Source organism: Strongylocentrotus purpuratus, unplaced genomic scaffold, assembly GCF_000002235.5.
Source record: "Strongylocentrotus purpuratus isolate Spur 01 unplaced genomic scaffold, Spur_5.0 spur5_scaffold_19, whole genome shotgun sequence".
Classification (NCBI taxonomy): Eukaryota; Metazoa; Echinodermata; class Echinoidea; order Camarodonta; family Strongylocentrotidae; genus Strongylocentrotus; species Strongylocentrotus purpuratus.
The window spans coordinates 23,594,529-23,615,403 of NW_022145604.1; the positions used below are offsets into that span (position 1 = coordinate 23,594,529).

Genomic DNA, 20,875 nt, shown 5'->3' on the forward strand with positions numbered 1-20,875 from the left:
TTCTCTAATTTGTCTATGCTAATTATCATTTTTTTTTCACCGAGCGTTTTATCGTATTATAGGATGATAACGCGGATCCTAATCAAATTATTGGTTGAGAGCGTACACGTGGCTAGGCATTTATTTAGCCTAACACGTGACCAGTCATTGGTACATCAACTTATAAAACAAATGATACACATCATTTTGTTCGGGCATTAGTAAAATTACCCATAATATGGCGACTACTGCTTTGTTGGGCAAGCACAAAACAAAAGAATATACGCCATGTTGTGACCCAGTGAAACCAAGTTGGCCAAATTCTGTATGCATGGCTCTGTCATTGCTAAGTGTCCCTTTATAAAGGGACACTATCATACAGCCGTCAATGAAGATCGAAAATGACTGCTACTACTAAATTATTACCCCAGCGTTAGCCGAGCTACTTTGACAAGGCGCTCTGGCATTCTAAGAACGTCCTTCTACCAGGAATGGCCATTTACACCACCTGGGTGGAGAGTGGCAAATTTAGATTTCCTGTCTTGCCAAAGGGTGGCGCAGAGGAACTCAAAACCGCGAATCATGTGATTTAAAGACACATGTAGAAGTCAGCTCTCATGTGGAATTCGACACCTTTCGGGGTTTACCAAATAACAGGAGTTGTCAATCACCAGGATTAGCATTTAGTTTTATGACCAACAGGCTTAATGTAATGCTCTGCTTTTTCCCATATGGGAAAGTAATTATGTGACATTTGCATCATCCGAAGACTCTCCAAGAGACTTGGGGTATTTCTTGATTGGCCTACGTGTTTGCTGTGCGCAGACATGTTCACCCATTAATGGTATTTCTACCAAGTCTGGTGCCAGGGAATTATGACCTTCTGCACATGGAAACTGACGAGTGACTCTATTTAAGATCAGGTGATGTATCCGCTAAACCACGACACCTCTGGATTACAATACATCAGTTGTATAGATCCAGTTAGGATATATAAAATGAGGTTCATGTAAGTATGAGGCCTGTTTATCCATCGAGTAGGCCTACTTTAACATTGTGTATAAGGAAGTCGTAGACGAGCATGTCCCCCGGATTGACATAATGGATGCTTATGAGTGATTCTGAACAACAGTCTTGCCCCTGGAGGAAATTTAAAAGATAACAAAGAATTCATTTTATGATGATTATCATCATCTTCATCATCATCATCATTTTCATCATTGTTATTGTCATTATTATATTATCATTCAAATCGTTATTTTTACTATCATTACTATTATTTTATTAGTAGTAGTATCATCATCATCATCATTATTATCATTTGTATTGTTATCATTATTACCATCATTAATATCGACGTTACTAAGAATATAATTATTTATCATTTTCATAAGCTTTATCTTTACGGTTATCACTATTGTTGTTATTATTATTATTATTATTATTATTATTATTATCATTATTGTCTAGTAATAATGGTAATATCAAAAACAGTAGTAGAAGTAGTAGTAGTAGTAGTAGTAGTAGTAGCAGTAGTAGTAGTAGTAGTAGCAGTTATAGTAGCCCTGGTCCGTGTAGTAACAATATGGCAACAAACATGTACATGTAACATACATACCCTTGTGATGTTGTACTTGGAATATTCATGAAGCCATGTGAGAGGACTCATACCGTCATCCAAAAAATAATGCAGATATATTGGAAGAAAGCGAAATCGTCCATACCGATCGCGATGGTCTTTCGAACGAACACCGAGGCTTTCCATACACATTCCTAGACACAAATCCTCCGGCCAGTCCAGGTGGCTGTCTGGACATTGCCCGGTCCGGTCCTGGAGTCCTACTTCCACAAACCTTCTGAGTGCTTCCCTGCTCATCGCATACCCAGCTCCGCCGCTCATGTAATCCATCTGCCTTGATTCAACCTTAAAATACGGTAGTGTCTTATTAAAACTGAATCCAAAAAAGACCGGTTCCGAGGGATCCTGCCGTGATAAAAACGCCATCAAATTCTCCACGACGACGTACGTGTCATCATCGGCTTTGAAAAACCAATCAGCATCGTTGAAATGTTGCGTGTAAATGTACTCTAAGGACATCCTAGTTTTGTTCCACAAGGCATTTCGACCTTCGGCCACTTCTAGACCGATGACGTTGCCGGGAAAACTGGTACTCTTTTGAGAGCTCATGAAAAGCGTCTGAGAACACTTTTTTGCCCAAGTTCTGGCAACCATCGTCGCTTTTGTTTTCAATGTTTTGGGGGAGGTCAAGACCCAGCACAGCAGGCGGACCTTACGCAGGCGTGTCCGTTGTGTAACATCTGGAGGATGATAATTAACCAAAGTTAACACATTAAAGATACTTTGTTCCTTTTGCAGCCAACATCAATTTTTGTAGAATTTTGCAAGAATGATATATATGTCATTTAATTCCTTTCTGTGAAATTTAAACGTTAGCAGTGTCCTAATATTTAAATTAATATGCACGGAAACCCGATTACTTGCTAGACTTCACTGTCAGACACTTTTGAGTGACTGACTGGCTTTTTCTTCTTTGGGAATAACATACATAAAATGATCTGTAATCTTTGCGCAGCATAAAACGTACGACCATTCGGTACAATGTTCTGAAAACCAGACTATTACTTACTGGCTCTATAGCTGTTAAGTCGATTCGACAACTAATAATCGTTATTTTCCCACTTAAAGACATTTTCAAGCCCCCTATTTTATAGGGAAGTTCTAAATTAGTATTATCTTTCAAATGCCGTGGAAAAAAAGCCTAATGGAATACCTCGTCATCACGAGGTCCCCAGGAAAGAAACATCTGTACATTTGAATGTTAGTGAACAGGTCGTTTAAGAGGACGAAGATGTGATCTGAAACTTTTGATGAACCTATTTACTTACCTGACAACTTCTTTTCAGCAATACCGTTCGACTCAGAATCCGTCACGGTCGTTCTCGGAGCTGCTTTTAAGGCGTGTAAAGATAAAGGGACGGCATTTTTTTGAATTACTGCTTGGTTCCTGGTGGTCAAAGTCGAATGGGGATGTCTCTGGAAGGCGAAGATTTGTTGGTTCATCATAGTCAAGGTAAACAACATAAATATAGCACCGGATATGAAAGCCAAAAAGACTCTGAGCTGTGAAAAACCCATGTCTCTTGTAATTCCCTCCGATCCACTTTGAGGAGTCACTAATCTTCTACTTGCGAATCCGTATGATAATGTTCATCAACACCTTTTCTTTTGCTCAAACGCGCTTGAAAACAACCAATACATAGTCACATAACATTTAATGTAGAAACACGAAAATCAAAACGGCCTAATACGTGATTTTATCACACCCAGAAGAAATGGTGGTCGGCTATCTGATCTGATCCCAAAACAGAAATTTGAATCCCTGCCAAATTGTTTAGTCGTTTTCAAGTATCGACACGGCATGAAGCATTTAAAATCATCAATCGGAAGAGGACAAACACTTGTAGATCACGAATCACAGCTTCTACGTAGTAGATGTACGTGCATGTATACCGCCTATAATACCATCGAACAAGGAAGGCCTCTTGCCCAACGATCGATACCAATATAATGTTCAAATCATTCATCTCTTCTACGTCACCAAAGACATATATGCGATCGTATATCTCGTACCGTTTAGTAACGATTGTGTATCAATGACGATTCGCAAGAGTTCATTTACAGATGCAAAGTTTGCTCCCGAAGCCCAACTGAAAACATACGATGTCAAAAGATGGCATAATTAGGGTGATGCGCTTCACATTTCGTACCTTATAAAACAGAGCCCAGTGAACACGCTCAGGATCACTGTTGCTCACAGCTGTCATCCACACGTTAAAAACTGAAGCATCTTCTTTGCGGCGTTTAATACAGCACCATATCTAAACAAGAATTGTTAACAACTATTAGTAGAGTGAACAAGAATAATATGTTCACAAATTTAGTTTAAACTGAAGCTCAGTCGAAATCGTTAACAGCTGAAATAATACTGACTGTTGACTTACGGCGGCAACAGGTGGTGATGTACATAAATACTGTATTATTGCAACGTAAAAGCGTGTGGGGTCATCATTGCAGACCGACAGCGCGTGATATCAAAGAATATAAGAAATATATCATTAAACAAAAACTGGTCACTTGACAAGTTTCGTTCATTATCCGATGCTGTGCAGTGCATATTCACAAATGCACTCGCAAAATTATATTTTTTTTGGATTATTTGTATACTCGACGTCAGATGTGTAGTACTTAAATGATTGGGTTATTGTTAATCTACCACGGCAACAGGTGGAAGATGTGTTTTATGTTTTTAGCACGTTTCTAGTCCTGAATCCTGACGTAACAAGACCCTAGCTGACGTCAAGAGAAAAGTAGGAGGGGGGGGGGGGGGCGTCACTAGACCTTTTTCAGTGGGGGTGTAAACTGTAAAGGCCACCAATTACCGACAAATATATTAATGCCAATGTCCCAATGTCTACAAATTTAATCCTATCCCCTGCTGGAAAGAACACACTCATTCACACTCATTCACAGTGTGAATCACAGTGTGCTCCACAATGTTAAATCGGGGCGTTTTCACATTGTGGTCGATTCGTTTCACACTGTGGTTCACAGTGTGGATAACCGGAAAAGGAAATTTTCACACTGTGAATGAGTGTGTTCTTTCCAGCAGGGTCAACCCGGAACCAGGAGCTAAATTATTTTTTAGTTATTCCCCCCCCCTCCCGCGCAAAGCGCGGAAGCTTTAACGTTTCATTAAATCATTACAGAAAGAAGACGATTCGTTGTACTATTGTTACTCTTAATCCTTGTCTAGGGTCAGTTCCCCCCCCCCCCCCCCCCCCCCCCCCCCTCCCGCGCGAAGCGCCGAAGCTTCGACGATTCAATAAATTATTAGAGAAAGAAAACGATTCGTTGTACCGTTCTCAACTCTAAATCCTTGTCTGAATTACCCCCCCCCCCCTCTCGCGTGAAGAGCGGAAGCTTTGACGTTTCATTCAATTATCCGAGAAAGGAGACGATTCGTTGCACCGACTCTTAATCCTTGTCTGTATTCAGTCCCCCCCCCCCCTTGTCAGAGCTTAAATACCAGAGCTAAAATGTCAGAAGTTAAAATGCCAGAGGTAAAAATGGGGGGGTGGGGGGGGGGGGGGTAAGAGCACTATTTTTTGTGTGTGTGCACTATTCGTGAGTTAATATTTAGCAGCAAATCATCCAGCCGGTGAATAAGCGGGGGGGGGGGGCAGAAGATGACAATAAATGACATGTGATGGCGCTGCCCATCGACTAAAACAGTTATCAAAGGGATATGACAGGTTAGGAGGCGTCATAACTACTTAGCCAGGGTGTTGTGCTTGATCTTGGCAAAGAGGGCTTCGTGAAATACGTAGCGGACGAGAAGCTTACGCTGATTTTAGTCAAGAAGTTGGACGATTTCGGGAAATGGGCCCCTGATGCGATATACTCCCCTTACCCGTCATAAACAGCTGAATCTCAACAGTCCGCAGACATATCGCAAACATTACATGTTGCTAGACCGGGCAAGCCATTTTGTTGTCCTTCCAAGCAACAATCAATGCCAACAACCCGCACCCAGACAATCGGAACACGGTACGGAAGGTGTTCCAATCATCTTTTTTGTCCTGTCTTTTACCCTCCTCTCTTCCCTTTCTCCATTTTCATGCTTGTTCTCTTTCGTTTCATTCCCCCACTCGATTGGTAGGTGGGCATATGCAGGGGCGACGATTTCTTTTCATGACCGGGGGGGGGGGAGAGACGAAATCCGTTTTTTAAAGTTTTTTTTTATAAGAATGTTTTGCGAGGGAGCGTAGTGAACGAGCGAGAATTTTTTACAATTGTATTGGTCTAAACGCTGCACTCTTGGGCCCTCCAGAGCCTAACAATTTGTTGCAGTCATTATTCAGTATTTGCTATACATTTTTGTTGCGTTTTTTTTTATATTTCCCCGTCTAAAAAAATTGAGGGGGGACGTGTCCTCCCGTCCCCCCCCCCCCCCGGGATCGCCGCCCCTGGGCATATGTCGTTCATGGAACTTGTATCCATATTCGAGAGAAGAATTGAAAGGAAAGCATCGAAACTGTTCAAAGCACCAACCTCCATACAATAATAACTCAGAAATTTCATTATAATTGAATTTAATGTTTATTTCCATTCTAAATACAAATTTGAAAAATAATGATATAAAAGAAAACGAAACAAAAAACAACGTACGTAAACAAAATAGCTACATTAAAACAATATACATAACATGTATAAAATGATAAATAACAAAATTGCGTTGTAGGTTTTGTTAACCAAATATATTGGCTTACATAACTACATATTTGTTAACAGAACTCCAAGAACTAACAAACATGGCAGCATTATGTTACATTTCACATTCTGAATACATACATGTACATGCACAAAGGCGTTTAAAAGAGGTTTCAAGGGCAATTCAACTTTTGTAATAAGTTCATTTGTATGAAAGTATAAAAGTTTAATGGCGGAAATTTGAAGTTAATTGGTCGTATAACTAGAAAGTTATGACTTTTTGAATGAGGAGATCACTTAGTCTATGCGGACCCCAAATTCGCAATTTAAAGGGATCCGGTAACTTTGTCTCAGATTCTGAGAAAAAAATCGTGGATTTAGCTCATGCTGCAATGATAATTATAAACCTTTAGGTCAGTCAGGAACCCCATGACTTTTACAAACCGATCGCCTGTCTGATTATCAAGATATTTATGATAGGAATTACAAATTTTGAAAACCGTTTGCCAAACGGTTTTCATAACACTACAGTCTATTGGGGAAAATGAGTATGGTAAAACCGGTCACTCAAAGATATTTTACTTTTTTCGGGCACTTTTTTTTCACAGACACTGATAACACGGAGGGCCGTGTATCTCAGATTTAACATTGTTAAACGGCCCCTTTAATTAGCAGGTGGATTTTTTTTTTTTTTTGGGGGGGGGGGTCATGCTCAGTGCCTTCTCCCTTGAGATACTACTCAAAATATATCACGAATATGATATTGTTATAGTTCCTGTGAAATTAAAAGGCCATCTTCAGTCATACAATTTTTTGACACAATTATGTGTTGATTTAAATTGGAAAGTTGTTTGGTACTCCATCAAAAAATAAATTATAGATTCGGTCAAGTTGAAGTGCCCTTACAGATAGTGATTTCAACTTTTAAATAACTTTCACATTTTTTCCGGTTTCATTGAAACTTTCACCAATCTGCTTTCTTCATTCAATTTGATGTACTTTTTTTTCAAAAAAATTGAAAAATATGGAAAAGCAACATTATCAATTTTTCTTTTTTGGCAAATTTCTACTTGTATTGCCCTTTTACACGAGTCTAGAAGAACACGAAGTAAAACTTTGTAACACCCATTATAAGAAATTTATTTCCACATCTCGACCGAATTCAAACGTTTCTAAAAATTGGATGTTTAAGCAATACTGAGCTAGAGGCGCGGTCATCTATCCTTGACATTGATCATCAATGTTGAAGGGGAGAGGGGGGGGGGGTAAATTTGAAAATCGCGCCGAAAATTTCGGAACGACTCAGCCAGCCGCTTTGTTTCCTCAAAAACTGGAAAAAAGTTTTTGAGGAAACATTTCTCAAGGGGGGGGGGGGGGGGGGGGGGGGTAAGGTAACCCTTTTTTTTAATAACAAAAAATTGAGGGGGGGGGGGGGTTAAACCCCAAATCAAAACAAGTTGAATACCAGAACGAGTGAGGGCTTGGGAGAACGGCCGAAGTGCAATTGAAACTCACTATTTTGCTCTTCTCCAACACAAAAAACGACGTCGAGCTGAAAGACTATCCTTTTCTGACAAAAGTACAGACTAGAAAGAGCATACTATTTTTGTATATAATACTTTTTTAAAGGTTACCCAATGATTCCCGGGCACCCAAATGTTGGTAAGAAACGCATTTTTGAGAAAAATTCACTTTAACATGCAAAAATGCTTATTAAATTATTCTATGCACGCAAGTCACGAGATTGAGCTGATGATACAACGTTTCCATATGCGCAGCTAGGGAAGCGGCGATTTACGGTACACAGCTGATCTGTGATGGTGCGAAAGGGGATGTTGCGGTAGTTTTTCTAACACAGTATGGCTTCACCTGTTTAGAAAATTACAGATCTTTTTACTAAAAGCATCTCGTTGTATAATCTCACAGATTTTTACATCTTAATGCTTACATCAGTATGAAGAAAATCATAAACTTTTCTTCGCAATAGGAACTTTCCTTTTGGCCCCTTTGCCCCAGAGCGGAGGAGAGCGAGAAAAACAGGTGTATCCGCGCCCTCTGCGGTAGTAACCCTGTTACCTCCAAAGTGATCTTCAGGCAAGTGAGCAGTCATATCGGTGTATACAAAGCCTGGACAGCACTGCAAAATTAGAGGAAGTATATTTTTTTGAATTAGAAACAAAACTCCCAGAGACAGAAACATAAATCTGCAAGGATACTGATGTTTCGAATGCGAATGAGAAAAAGAAAGAATTAACCAAATTAACCGTAAGATGACAATGAACCTGTCTTTAGTCCATATTAAATGGAGTGACTTGCAAAAACAACATGTATTATTTTTTTGAATGAAAATGAGAATTCTTTACGCTATGATTCTTTCACAATCCCTTGAAAAAACAATATGTGGCCATGTATGTGGCAGATTTTCTTGGGGCGGAGGAAGGGGGGGGGGGTAGAAAATTAGGAGTAAAATTGTAATCACTCTAGAAATTTGATCCAAGAAGAAGTAGGCCCATAAATCATAAAGAGTTAAAATTAGTGACAGACAAAGTGACCTGAAAGAAGGGAGAAGAAACGGGAACAAAGAAATCGGGTAAATGGAAATTAGGGCCTGCTCCAACTTTCCCTCCTATTGGCTATAGCTAGCATTTCCTCCATCTAGTTAAGATCGTGGTCCCCCCCCCCCCGCACCCATGTCTATGCTCTCTCAATGTATATCGTCACATGCTATGAGTTATGAACATAATATTCTTGCTGAAGACATACCGCATTGATAAATATACCCCGCCTCGATTTATCTTGTGACAGTTTCGCAGCTTGTATCTTGGACAATGCTATCACGCCTACTTTGGCGATCCCATCGGCCTCATCTGGCCATCCGTTTTTTGCAATGGTCCCTTCTTTGCAGAATCTGTAAATATTATTGTGCAAGTCGGAAATTGTGTAACATTTGCAACATTTCGTACGATTAGTGAAGTATAATTAATTTTTAAAAAAGTATTCATACATATTGACAGACAGACATGGCGCATTATAAATGTTCACTATTATTATTATTATTATTGAAGCTATTCAATTTTGTTGTTCTTGTTTTCTTAAATTCCACAAGGATTTTGTGCGTTCTTCATGTCATGCTTTTTCTCTATCTATCTCTCTCTCTCTCTCTCTCTCTCTCTCTCTATTTCTTTCTGCTCTCCCTCCAATACATATGCGGCTCATATTTCTTTCGTTTTCACTTCACTCAATTTGTCTTTTCTTCGTCAAAATAATCTGTAACTTTACGTTGTTTATAGTCATAAGGAGTTTCTATGAATGCTGTCTTTGTTGGCCTTTTGTTTGTATAAGTACTTAACATTTCTCACTTATCATTTTTCTGAGGGGTCTACAATTTAAAAGCCCTGCTTTTCAGCAGACCCGCCTCTCTATTTCTACATAACATAGATCAATTTTATTTGCAATTTATCTACTTTTTCTTCTTCAAAGGTATTAGTTTTTCATTGATTTTGTTAATGTCAAATAACATAATATTCTTTTATTAGGATGCTATTTGTATCTTAATTAGAAGCGAAATTAATAATAGTAATAATATTAATAATGACCGGGGTAATAGTATATATCTGTAAAGCGCTTAGAGACATTTGTATTTAGCGCTATATAAGTGGAATATTAGTATTATTATTATTATTATTATTATTATTATTATTAGTATTATTAATAACAATAATATCAATAATAATGCTAAAAGTGGTAATTATAATAATAAAAATAATATTGCTAGTAAACATAATGATGATAATAATAATTATAGAATGATAATAATCAAAACGATAATATTAATAATAATGAAGAGAAAAAGAAGATTGGTGAAGATGATAATGATTGTGACAAAGAAGCAAAGTTTAGACCGAATCGAGGAGTAAAAATGGGGTCTAACAAAAGATAATAATATGAAAAAAGATATTATGATCATGTTAATGTTTTACCCAGGGAAGCCTTCTTAATATAAATACTGCTTTCCTGAGGGCCCCGTATTTACTATTACCAAGTATTACCATGGTATTTAAATACACACTTAATTCACAATGCCCTAGAGGGACAAATGTGGATAAAATACATTGTCCAGTGACAGATGTGGGCACCGGGCAAGCATCGAATTTAGACCCTCTCGAATGAGAATAAGGATCCTTCACCAACATACTACATTCCATCCAAATATACCGCTGAACTCACTTTAGAAATTCATTGATCAGATCCACAACATCTTGTTCGTCTTTAGCTTTTCGAAATCGATTCCTGATGTCATCATTGAACTGGTTCCTGAACACCATATATCCTGTCGTGCCTGCGACATGAACGATCCTACAATGAGAAAATGGTGATTATCGTGTCACTCTTTGGTAACAAATTAATTTGTTTGCTGTATTTGCTATTTTTTGCTACTTTTGCTTGTTTCACGTTGTACATCATCTTATGTCAAGGTCTTCTTGCCCACCTACTTATTGTTACGTCCTTCACCATTACAACCACTGCAATCAAATTTAGTTTTATTTACGGCAACCTATAATCTACAAGATAAGCTTTTTAATAGGTTCCTCACATTTCACCCTGTATAACCCTCAATACATTCAATACAATTAATTTCGACGTCTTTTCAAAGACTTAATTATATAATGTGACACTTTCAGTATATTTCATATTATGTTCTAATCTTGTCAATTACGTGAATTCTTTTTTGTGAAATGTGAAACAAATAAACTTGAAACTTGAATAAGTCGATCCAGAAGGGCCTGTATATAGGGGGACTTCCTACTGAGAAAACCTCCATGAAAAACCTCTTTCTGGCACGGAAATGAGCTCCCCCCCCCCCCCTCCGACTTCAGATATTTGAATGGCCCATCAGATGCGTTAGTAGATATATGTCCTCGTATTTTGGTGGTCCCTTTGCATTGAGAAAATGAATTAAAAATATCTGGGGGTAGAATCAAATTGAATTGAATTGAACTGACCAAATTTTACATGCCACTTTTGGCACTTAAAAGCTAATGCATCCAGATAAATTCGCTCGCCGAATTAACCCCTAGAATCCCGAAGAATTTACGACCCGAGCTGTACCGCTACTCATATTCAACCAATCTCTCATAATGATCCTTATAATTGTGGGGGGGGGGGGGTGGAAGGGTTCAATCGTTTAGAAAATTGCCCTCTCCCTTGATCAAGACTTAATTAAATCCCGGGGGGATACTCAGATTTGGTTTGGACGAGGGTGTGCCGCTCAAGCCTTGAAAAACCCCTACCAATTATTAAGGATCGTTTAGGGGCATTTTTCTCGAAAGAAAAACCCCTTTTCGGGTGTTTTTCGGGTGTTCGCATGTTTGCATGGCAAACACGCGGAAATTTTGCAAATGTTTGACATTTTGAAAAATGGGACCCATGTTTAGGGATTTTTTGTGAAAAAAATGATCCATTAGAGCGGCACACCCCCGTATGTCCTAATATGTATATACCCCCCCCCCCCTGGAATTAAACTCTATTTATTTATGAAACCCTTTGATTTCCTACCCCTATTTTGTCGGCGAAAAACTTACCTTCCACCAGACCGAACCAGGGGGATGAGACTTTGGGAGATGGCTAGAACTCCGAAGAAATTTGTCTTCATAACCCAGAGTGATTTTCCGTACAGGGGAAAGTGATTCTGAAAAAGAAAATTATGTTACGTAAAGTTCAAGATTAGGTGTACTTCTTTCATGTACTGTTCGCCGGCATTACAGCCAGAAGTGGGAGAGGACATCTGATTTCGTCAGTCGAATATTTTCAGCGGACCTCGAAAATTGCGTGAAAAGCACGAATCCAACGTTATTCTTGTTGAAATTCATATTTCTATCCATGCATACTATTAAACTTCATATTATGTTTTGATCAACAATGACGTACCTTCCCATTTCGTCATAAAATGAAGTTCTCTGGAATCACATTTTGGTGGTAATGAAAGTTTTTTGTGAACTTCACAAACATTTTAAGAAGATACATGCATCTACATTGCAGTGATTGATTTATATTCTTTAACATTAAGGGTTTTCTATTATGTATTTCATTTTCGGATCCATGATTGTAAAGAGGGGGGTATTTTGATTTCAAATTTCTGACAAGTGCTCTCAATCAAAACAAAAATCACGTATGTGATGGTATTTATGTACCACTTTAAATCATTTGCGATAGAGAAGCAAAACTTTCTCATTTATTTCTAATTAGAACATGTACAAGAATCGTGATTCTACATACAGGTGTACCAATACCGGCATTGTTGACTAGAACATCAATTCCACCATGTTCCTTTTCCAGATGATCCCGAAACTTATCAATGCTTGATTGATCAGTGACGTCAAGAAGATGGAACTTGGGATCGAGTCCCTCTTTCTGGAGGAGCTCAACAGCGGCTCGACCACGCCCAATATTGCGCGCAGTCAAGTAAACAACGCCATCTTGTCCAAAATGGCGGCATAGAGCTCGAACGATCTCCAAACCAATACCCTTGTTAGCTCCTGTAACCTGAATTAAACAGATAATGAATTATAATTCCAATAGTTCATCAGTATTTTAGGAGTCAAAATGTTGTATTTTGAGCAAAGAACTTAGGCCTATATACATTCAGTTTGCGGTTTCACCATGTGGGTAGTCGAGTCCTGACGAACAGTGTTCGGATAATATGTCGAGTCTCTCTCTCTCTCTCCCTCTCTCTTTCTATATTACTAGAAATGCTGATAATTTTCACTTGCCACTTATACATTGCTTATGGAGTACTATACCTCGTGAAATACGTGAATTGAAATCAGTTAACACTTTTAAAAGTAAATACAAACAATATTTGATGGACCTATTTTGATATTAGCTACAGATTTCAACGGTTGTTTGATTCATTTTACTTTACATGTAATTGTTTTTTGTTTAACTTGTTAATAGAGCTTAAATTAAAGGTACTATGTCCCATTTGCAGGCCCAAAAAATGAAAAAGTTAAATTCCAACTGCATTTGAAAGAAAATACTAATTTAGAACTTCCCTAAAACAGGTGGGGCTTGAAAATGTCTTCAAGTGGGAAAATAACGACTATTAGTTGTCAAATCGACTTTAGGGCTATAGAGCCCAAAAGTAATAGTCTTGATTTTCAGACAATCGTACCGAATGGTCATACGTTTTATGCTGCTCAAAGATTCAATCAGTTTAATCTTGGCCATCACAAGAAGTGGGTTATTGATGTAGACAAATGCTCATGTACCCTTTACAACTCTTTTCATGTATGTTATTACCAAAGAAGAAAAAAAAGCCAGTCAGTCACTCAATAGTGTCTGACAGTGAAGTCTAGCAAGTAAACAGGTTTCTTTGCATAATTTGAATATGAGGACACCGCTAACGTTTAAATTTCACAGATAGGACATACATGACATATTCATAATTCCTGCAAAGTTCTACAGCATTTGAGGTTGGCTGCAAAAGGGACATAGTACCTTTAAATCATAAACCTTTTTACATTTTATTATGAATATGTGGTCAGCCGCATATAGGGGGGAAAGGGCGACCTTCTGGCTGAGGCTTCCAGCCTTAGCAATTTCATCACCTTGAAATTGATTGTGTGTATTTCTGTGTTTATCTATGTTAGTAATTGTGTGAAACATTGTATACTGCTTTTGTTTTACCCTGTATGTTTTTGTATTGCTTGGCAAAATAAATTTAATTGAATTATCTTCTCAATCATAACCTGGTTCGCCATGGACCGCCTTTTTCAAGACTCCACTCACAACAGAATACCGCCCCCCCCCCCCCCCCCCCTCTCTCTCTCTCTCTCTCTCTCCTTTTTTCTCTCTCTCTCTCTCCGTGAATTTTCTCTACTTCTCTCCCGGCAATATCAAGTAGTCTTCCATATTTGATGAAACCAAAAGAAAACTTCTCTCTCACTCCCTTTTCTATTCAATCCCCTTTCAAGCCAAAGAGTCCTTCTCAGGACTACCCGTGTACATGGTGAACCGGTAAACCTAAAGAATGGTATACACACCAGTACACAAAACTTAATAATTAATAATATAAACGGTGCTTATAAAGCGCTTACCACCGAAGGCTCTACAAATAACAATGATAAACAATTACATATCAAGCAAAACAAAAACAAAATGCAAACAAACCTGCAAATTACAATATATATGAAATATACGTAAATGCGAACAGAGTAAGTTAATCATCAAAAGCAATTTTGAATAAAGTGTGTTAAGACAAGTTTTGAATTGGTTAACAGTCTAACAGTTTTTGACATTTAAAGGCAGTTTGTTCCAAAGTTCAGCTCGTAATGATCATCGGAGTATGAAATAGTTTATGGTCGAGCCTAATGAGCATTATTAATCGAGCCGGTAATTTTTCATAATCGCCATCATCATCATCACCATCCTCATCATTATCGTCATCCTCGTCGTCGTCATCATCATCACCACCACCATCATCACTGTCACTGTAGCATTTAGTATACGCTCTCCATAATTATAGTAAAAATTATATACCTCATTTTAAGATTCTTTACTAATCCTGTCTTCTGATTGGTTGAAAATGCAGTCATGTTCTTAACCATGCCCGCTAATTGAAATTCATAGTCATTTTTCCCGGCTCTACCGGTTTATATCCATTTTTCATAGCACTTTTTCCATGGCTGTGAAACGTGACGTCATTTTGCTGCGATCCCCATTTTGGTTTACGTGTTACCGTATAAGTTTCTTTTGTGCGATGACCGATGCGCAATACCGTTAACGGTGTTTGAGTGCAATTCGATTTTGGTCGCTGCATTCAGTCGACGAATCTACCAATCCACGCAGCGCAGACGACCGATCGCCATTTTGTGTACTAGTCTCGATCGCATGTGTTAATATTCTTATTCTTATTCGATTCTTGGTGTTAATATTCATGACTTCAAAGAGATGGAAACCTAAATGGGTGAGTCAACATTTTCCTTTTTTTCGGTATATAAAATATATATTGACTGCTTTTAATATTCGAGGCATAGTTGTTTCTATAGGGTCTCGGGAAACTCACAACCTGCTATGACCCCGCGGCGCAAGCGCCTTGGGGTCATAGCAGGTTGTGAGTTTCCCTTGACCCTATAGAAACCACTATGCCTCTCAAAGCAGTCAATATATCCTTACTATTAACCAGCGTTTACAAAGCAAGTAAAGAATAACATAGATAATTGATAAAACAAGAAGTTTTCTCCATGATGTGGGCAACTTATTTTTACATGTTCTCCTTTAAAAACAACGTCATTTCTATCACAGATATTAAGAAAGTCGAACTTTTACTTATTATACGTATGTCTGTATTTTGCAGATTTCTGATATGACACACATACATGTTAAACTGGGAGGGTCGATCTCGATATCATTTATCATCAAAGCTTTTACAAATTCCCAAATGATTTCTCTTGTATTTTTTTACCAATTTTCCTCATAAGTATTAATTAGACGCGTTATACATGTGTAGCCAAAATATTCAAATTATGCAATGAAACCCGTTTACTTGCTAGACTTCACTGTCAGACACTATTGAGTGACTGCCTGGCTTTTTTTGGTAATAACATACATAAAATGAGCATTTGTCTACATCAATAACCCACTTCTTGTAATGGCCAACTTTAAACTGATTGAATCTTTGTGCAGCACAAAACATACGACCATTCAAAACAATGGTCTAAAAATCAGACTATTACTAACTGACTTGGCAACTTATAGTCGTTATTTTCCCGCTTGAAGACATTTTACCCCCCCCCCCTTTTTTTTTTGTTTAGGGACGTTCTAAATTAGTATAGTCTTACAAATGCCGTTGGAATTTAACCTTTTCACTCTTTTGGCCTGCAAATGGCACTTTCATCTATCGTCTTCCTAGCTTAAAGTGGCGTAATAGCGCAATCATGTGGAGTCTTTTTTCCAGACTCAACGTAATGGTTAATCAACAAAGAACTGTATGTGAATAATTGCACATATTAAAGTCGTAATATGTATATCTCCACTTGTTCTTTTACTTCTTCGTTATATTGTCAGACCCAGTCAAGTGTACAACCCTCGGAGGGTATATTCACGAGATTATTAGCAAAATGTATGGTCTGCCATTTCGATACAAGGGCTGTTATTGTCACGAAGTACTATAGACGTGTGACCATTTAAGAATATTGTTGTCCACAGAGTAAAAATTACAGCGATGAATTGTTGCATTCACCTTTTTCGAGATATTATGCACCGATGGTCAAAATACACTTTATGTACATTTCAAGTTCTAATGTATGTTTTAGATTTATTTATTATTTTTCTTTATTTCACATATTTAAAAAGAATGGCCCGTTCAATAAAAACAGGTTTTCAATGGAGTACTTTACAAAGGTACATATCAATAAAAAAAAATAAGATAAATAAAAACAATAACAAAAGACAAAATAAATTACAGGGTTATATATACACACAGCATGAAAAACAGAAATTAGTGTCTGCCACATTTCAGTTTTGCTATAGACAATGTGCCAGACACAATCATATGGACAGTGTCAATGAAAAATCTTTACAGATTGGGGAGGGGACATATACTAATGGCAAAGGCTCAAACCACCGGATACACAGACAATTGATAGAATAGTCGAGAGGGTGTGGGACATTCGAGAAGAGGTCATTGAAGGTCATCTCCTCGAAAATCTGTGATACCATTATATTGTGTCGCAATTAACTTCCACATAATCTATATCACACAGAGGCTGACAAAAAACAACAACAACAACAACAAAGCACTACACATTGAGATAATGAATATGACGACGTAGGTTATACTGTAACGGAAACAAGAAAATGTCTATAGGTAAGAATCTTCATGGTTCCACGAAACCGTCATAAGTACAAATTCGCCAACAACCCATTGAAATACGTGTATTTAATTCCACAAGCGTTTTAATGGATTGTCAGATACTTGTCATCAATACGACTGTTTCATGAACGACGAATAGGTATTCCTAAGACAGACTGTAAATACTATTTATTGTGAAATAATTGCTTACCACTGCCACTTTTGATGAGTGTTTTGATGCCATTTTGTGTTGTCCTCAGATTATAAGCTACAAGCGTGGCTCCTGCGGAAAAGAACAATTACTCTAATCATGTGATCTGACAATCGTTAATGCGATGTTCAAAACCAAGTTCTACCCGCTGATCATGGAGAAGGGTGTCAGTCTTCGACGGGTAATTGGGAAGGGGCAATATGGACCGTGCCTCCCACTGTTTTAGAACCCTCACCTAGTCTCACACTCCGTTTTTATTTCATTTTGTTTGGCAGTGCATTAGAAATTTGTTTTGTTAGATATTATTTTGTTCGTTCTGCCTTTTTTGCTTTGCTTTACTTTGCTTTGTTTTGCTTTGCTTTGCTTAATTTGCTTTGCTTTACTTTACTTTTGCTTTTTTGCTTTTGCTTTTGCTTTTGCTTTGCATGCTTTGCTTTGCTTTGCTTTGCTTAATTTGCTTTGCTTTACTTTGCTTTTGCTTTTTGCTTTTGCTTTGCTTTGCTTTGCTTAATTTGCTTTGCTTTACTTTGCTTTTGCTTTTTGCTTTTTGCTTTTGCTTTGCTTTACTTTTCTTTTTCTTAATTTGCTTTACTTTGCTTTTGCTTTTTGCTTTTGCTTTTGCTTTTGCTTTTGCTTTTGCTTTGCTTTGCTTTGCTCTGCTTTGCTTTGCTTTGCATGCTTTGTTTTGCAATTTGCTTTGCTTTGCCTTGCCTTGTCTAGTTGCATTGCCTCGTCTTGCCTTGTCTTGCTTGGCTTTGCTTGGCTTGGCTTGGTTTCGTTTTGTCTTACTATTATATTTTTCTCTTTTGTTGGTGATGTTTTGTGCTGATGGGCGTGTAACCTGCCACAGACCACTACCTCTCCTAGGATAGTGAGTTGATGAGCACATACCATATTACATCCTATCCTGTAAGAGAAAATAAGATTAAAACAAAATAATAATACGACCCCCTCCCCTCCCATATACTACACCTAAGTTCTGCTGTTGTTTTTTTAAAAGTTCAATTCAATTCAATTCAAAATTTATTCCAGACTCAGCTGCAAGAGCAGAGGTCCATATAAAATATTTACATGTAGATATATAAAACAATGCACAAAAATATGAGGGGAACATATAACAATGAACAAAAGTAAGAGGGGAACCATATAGATATAAGAGAAACAAAAACTAATCCACTTTAATCAACCTATAGCTCTCTGGCGCATGTGACAACAAGCTACTGAACCAGAACTTACACAAGTCTGAGGTTAATTCTCTGAATAAACTTTAAAATTAGATTTCTTACAACAGCTGGACATGCAGGTATATTCACATCTGCAAACATTTTGCTTGCACTAGAGTGCCTATGTATTCGTAAGAGCATCCTCATGGCATCACTATAAGCTACCGTGGGCTTCTTTATACTGCTCTTGTTATACCTACTCCATGTGCAGTATATAACGGTGTACAATATAAGCTCGAAATAATTCAACCTTACCTCTTACGAGAGCACATATGAAACTTTCTGCACAATGTATTACCCTGTACATAACGTTTACGACACTGTCTATAAATATCTCTATCATCACACGGGTCCTCAGTAAAATAATAGGTACTTAGTCTCTTTACAAACATCAAGTTTAGCACCGCACACAAATACAAGTCTGGAAATTGCAACTTACAATAAGTTTTTTACAATTCACAATCATAACGTGACTCTTTTTCGCATTATATTTAACACCATTGTCTATACCAAAACTGAAAACAAACATTGAGCAAGCTCTGAGAACCTTCAGTTGATGGACTAAAATAACAAGATCATCAGCAATTCAGCATACATTAAATGAATAACTTTGGTACTACGTACAAAACAGCCAGTACCACAGTTATTCAATTTTACAGATGATTCATCCATATACAAATTAATTAAGTATGGAGACAATATACCTCGAAGCCGAACACCATCACCATCATGATTGAAAGGTGCCAGGAAAACAATTACCCCATCTCACCATCATAGTCTGGTGACAATACCAATATATCAATATTCTATTTTAAATAAGAAGGAATGCCCCTGTTACTCATTTTGTAAAGTACCAATCCATGATTCACTCTACTCTCTTTAAAAAAAAGAGTGAATTTTCACTCTATTTTCACTTTCTTGGGAGTGACGTCCGTGATCACTTGTTTAGGAGTGAAAATCGATTGATTTTAGAGTGCTCTCTAAGAAGAAAAGAGTGAATGTTCATTCTATTTCCACTACATTTTCACTCTCCAGAGGAGTGACGTCCGTGATCACTTGATTTTTTTTAGAGAGTATCAAATGCTTTGGAGGCATCAAGAAAACACAAAAATATAGAGGAGTTTCTTCTACAATAACTAGCAATATTATCTCTTTTAGAGAAAAAAAACTACACATATCAGTTCCATGCTTCGCTTTAAAGCAAAACTGATTATCATTCATAGAAATATGAAGTTCTAACCAAGTCAATAATAATTTCTCCAATACTTTAGAAAGAACACTGGCCAATGCAATTGATATATAACTATCAAGGCGACCAGCTTTGTCCTTTTATACTGGAACCAAGATGACAAATATCATCCTATCTGGCAAAATACCATGAATTAGAAAACCAGAAAAATATACAGCAAGTCGAGACAACAATTTTGAACTTGCATACTTCAAATGTTCTGCAGACTGCAGTTATAGTATTTATACCACATGACTTATTGACGTCTAATTGCTCGATACCTTCCTAAATTTCCTCAGGGGCAACAATCATGTCATCATGAAAAGAAGCACTATTAACTTAACACGCTTGACACTTGACACAATTAAGCAGTTCTCTATAACTTAATGTTTTTTCCACTTTCAGCATCTCCTGTGACACCTTCATTGTTAGTAGGTACCGTAAACGTGATTTATTGTTATTCATGCATCTAATTTCTTTCCATAATTCCTGATAACTGTGATTTTGCAGTTTACTAGCTGTAAAATCTGCACGCATAGAGTCCTTGTTATTTTTAACAAAACGTAAAGCATATTTATCGAGCGGTATCTCTTTTCTTCATCTCAAATAGAGGGCACTGTTTGCAAGGGTGTCGATTTGTATCCTCAGTTGGGGGGGGGGGGGGGGGGGGGGGGAAATAGGTGCCAAAATATTTTTGGCAATGGATCAAAGCAACCAAGAGGTAGGACGTATGGCAGGTTGCACCCCCTAACTTCCAAGTTTTTAACTTTTTCAAGTCACCCTCAATAAAGATAACATTTTAGAGAATATGGGACCCGTGTGGGTCCCACATGCCCTTGCTACCTGGGTTATTATCCTCTCAAGCATTTAGGCAGGATTTTTTTTTTTTGGGGGGGGGGGGGGGTAGTGAGCACCTCCTAGGGGGTGGGTGCAGGAAGGGGGAGCTTGCTTTGACGTTTCATTAAATTATTAGAGAAAAAAGACGTTTCGTTGTACCATTCTCGACTCTTAATCCTTCCTGAATTCAGTTCCTCCCCCCCCCTTCCCGCGCGAAGCGCGGAAGCTTTGACGTTTCATTAAATTATTAGAG

General features: G+C 37.8%; 2 protein-coding genes across 2 annotated transcripts; both read right to left on the reverse strand.

Moving 5' to 3' along the window:
• Nucleotides 1-249: 249 nt before the first annotated feature.
• LOC115918789 (glycoprotein-N-acetylgalactosamine 3-beta-galactosyltransferase 1-like) lies at nt 250-2,114 on the reverse strand. The gene is made up of 2 exons (XM_030990644.1): nt 1,598-2,114; nt 250-1,119 (listed from the first exon to the last, which is right to left on the reverse strand). The coding sequence occupies exons 1-2, from the start codon at nt 2,075-2,077 to the stop codon at nt 1,006-1,008; spliced, it is 594 nt and encodes a 197-aa protein (XP_030846504.1). The 5' UTR covers nt 2,078-2,114; the 3' UTR covers nt 250-1,005.
• A 5,760-nt stretch (nt 2,115-7,874) lies between these two features.
• On the reverse strand, nt 7,875-17,536 carry LOC579824 (carbonyl reductase [NADPH] 1-like). Its single transcript, XM_011684821.2, has 6 exons — nt 17,335-17,536; nt 12,548-12,814; nt 11,854-11,960; nt 10,499-10,627; nt 9,035-9,179; nt 7,875-8,408 (listed from the first exon to the last, which is right to left on the reverse strand). The coding sequence occupies exons 1-6, from the start codon at nt 17,365-17,367 to the stop codon at nt 8,202-8,204; spliced, it is 888 nt and encodes a 295-aa protein (XP_011683123.2). The 5' UTR covers nt 17,368-17,536; the 3' UTR covers nt 7,875-8,201.
• Nucleotides 17,537-20,875: the final 3,339 nt, after the last annotated feature.

Coding starts and splice junctions, on each gene's coding strand:
- LOC579824 (XM_011684821.2), bottom strand. CDS start 17,367: ATGGCATCAAAACACTCATCAAAAGTGGCAGTG. Junction 9,180..10,498: donor CTGATCAATGAATTTCTAAA/GTGAGTTCAGCG, acceptor TAATATTTACAG/ATTCTGCAAAGAAGGGACCA. Junction 8,409..9,034: donor GGGGTATATTTATCAATGCG/GTATGTCTTCAG, acceptor CTAATTTTGCAG/TGCTGTCCAGGCTTTGTATA.
- LOC115918789 (XM_030990644.1), bottom strand. CDS start 2,077: ATGTCCTTAGAGTACATTTACACGCAACATTTCAACGATGCTGATTGG. Junction 1,120..1,597: donor CCAAGTACAACATCACAAGG/GTATGTATGTTA, acceptor AATTTCCTCCAG/GGGCAAGACTGTTGTTCAGA.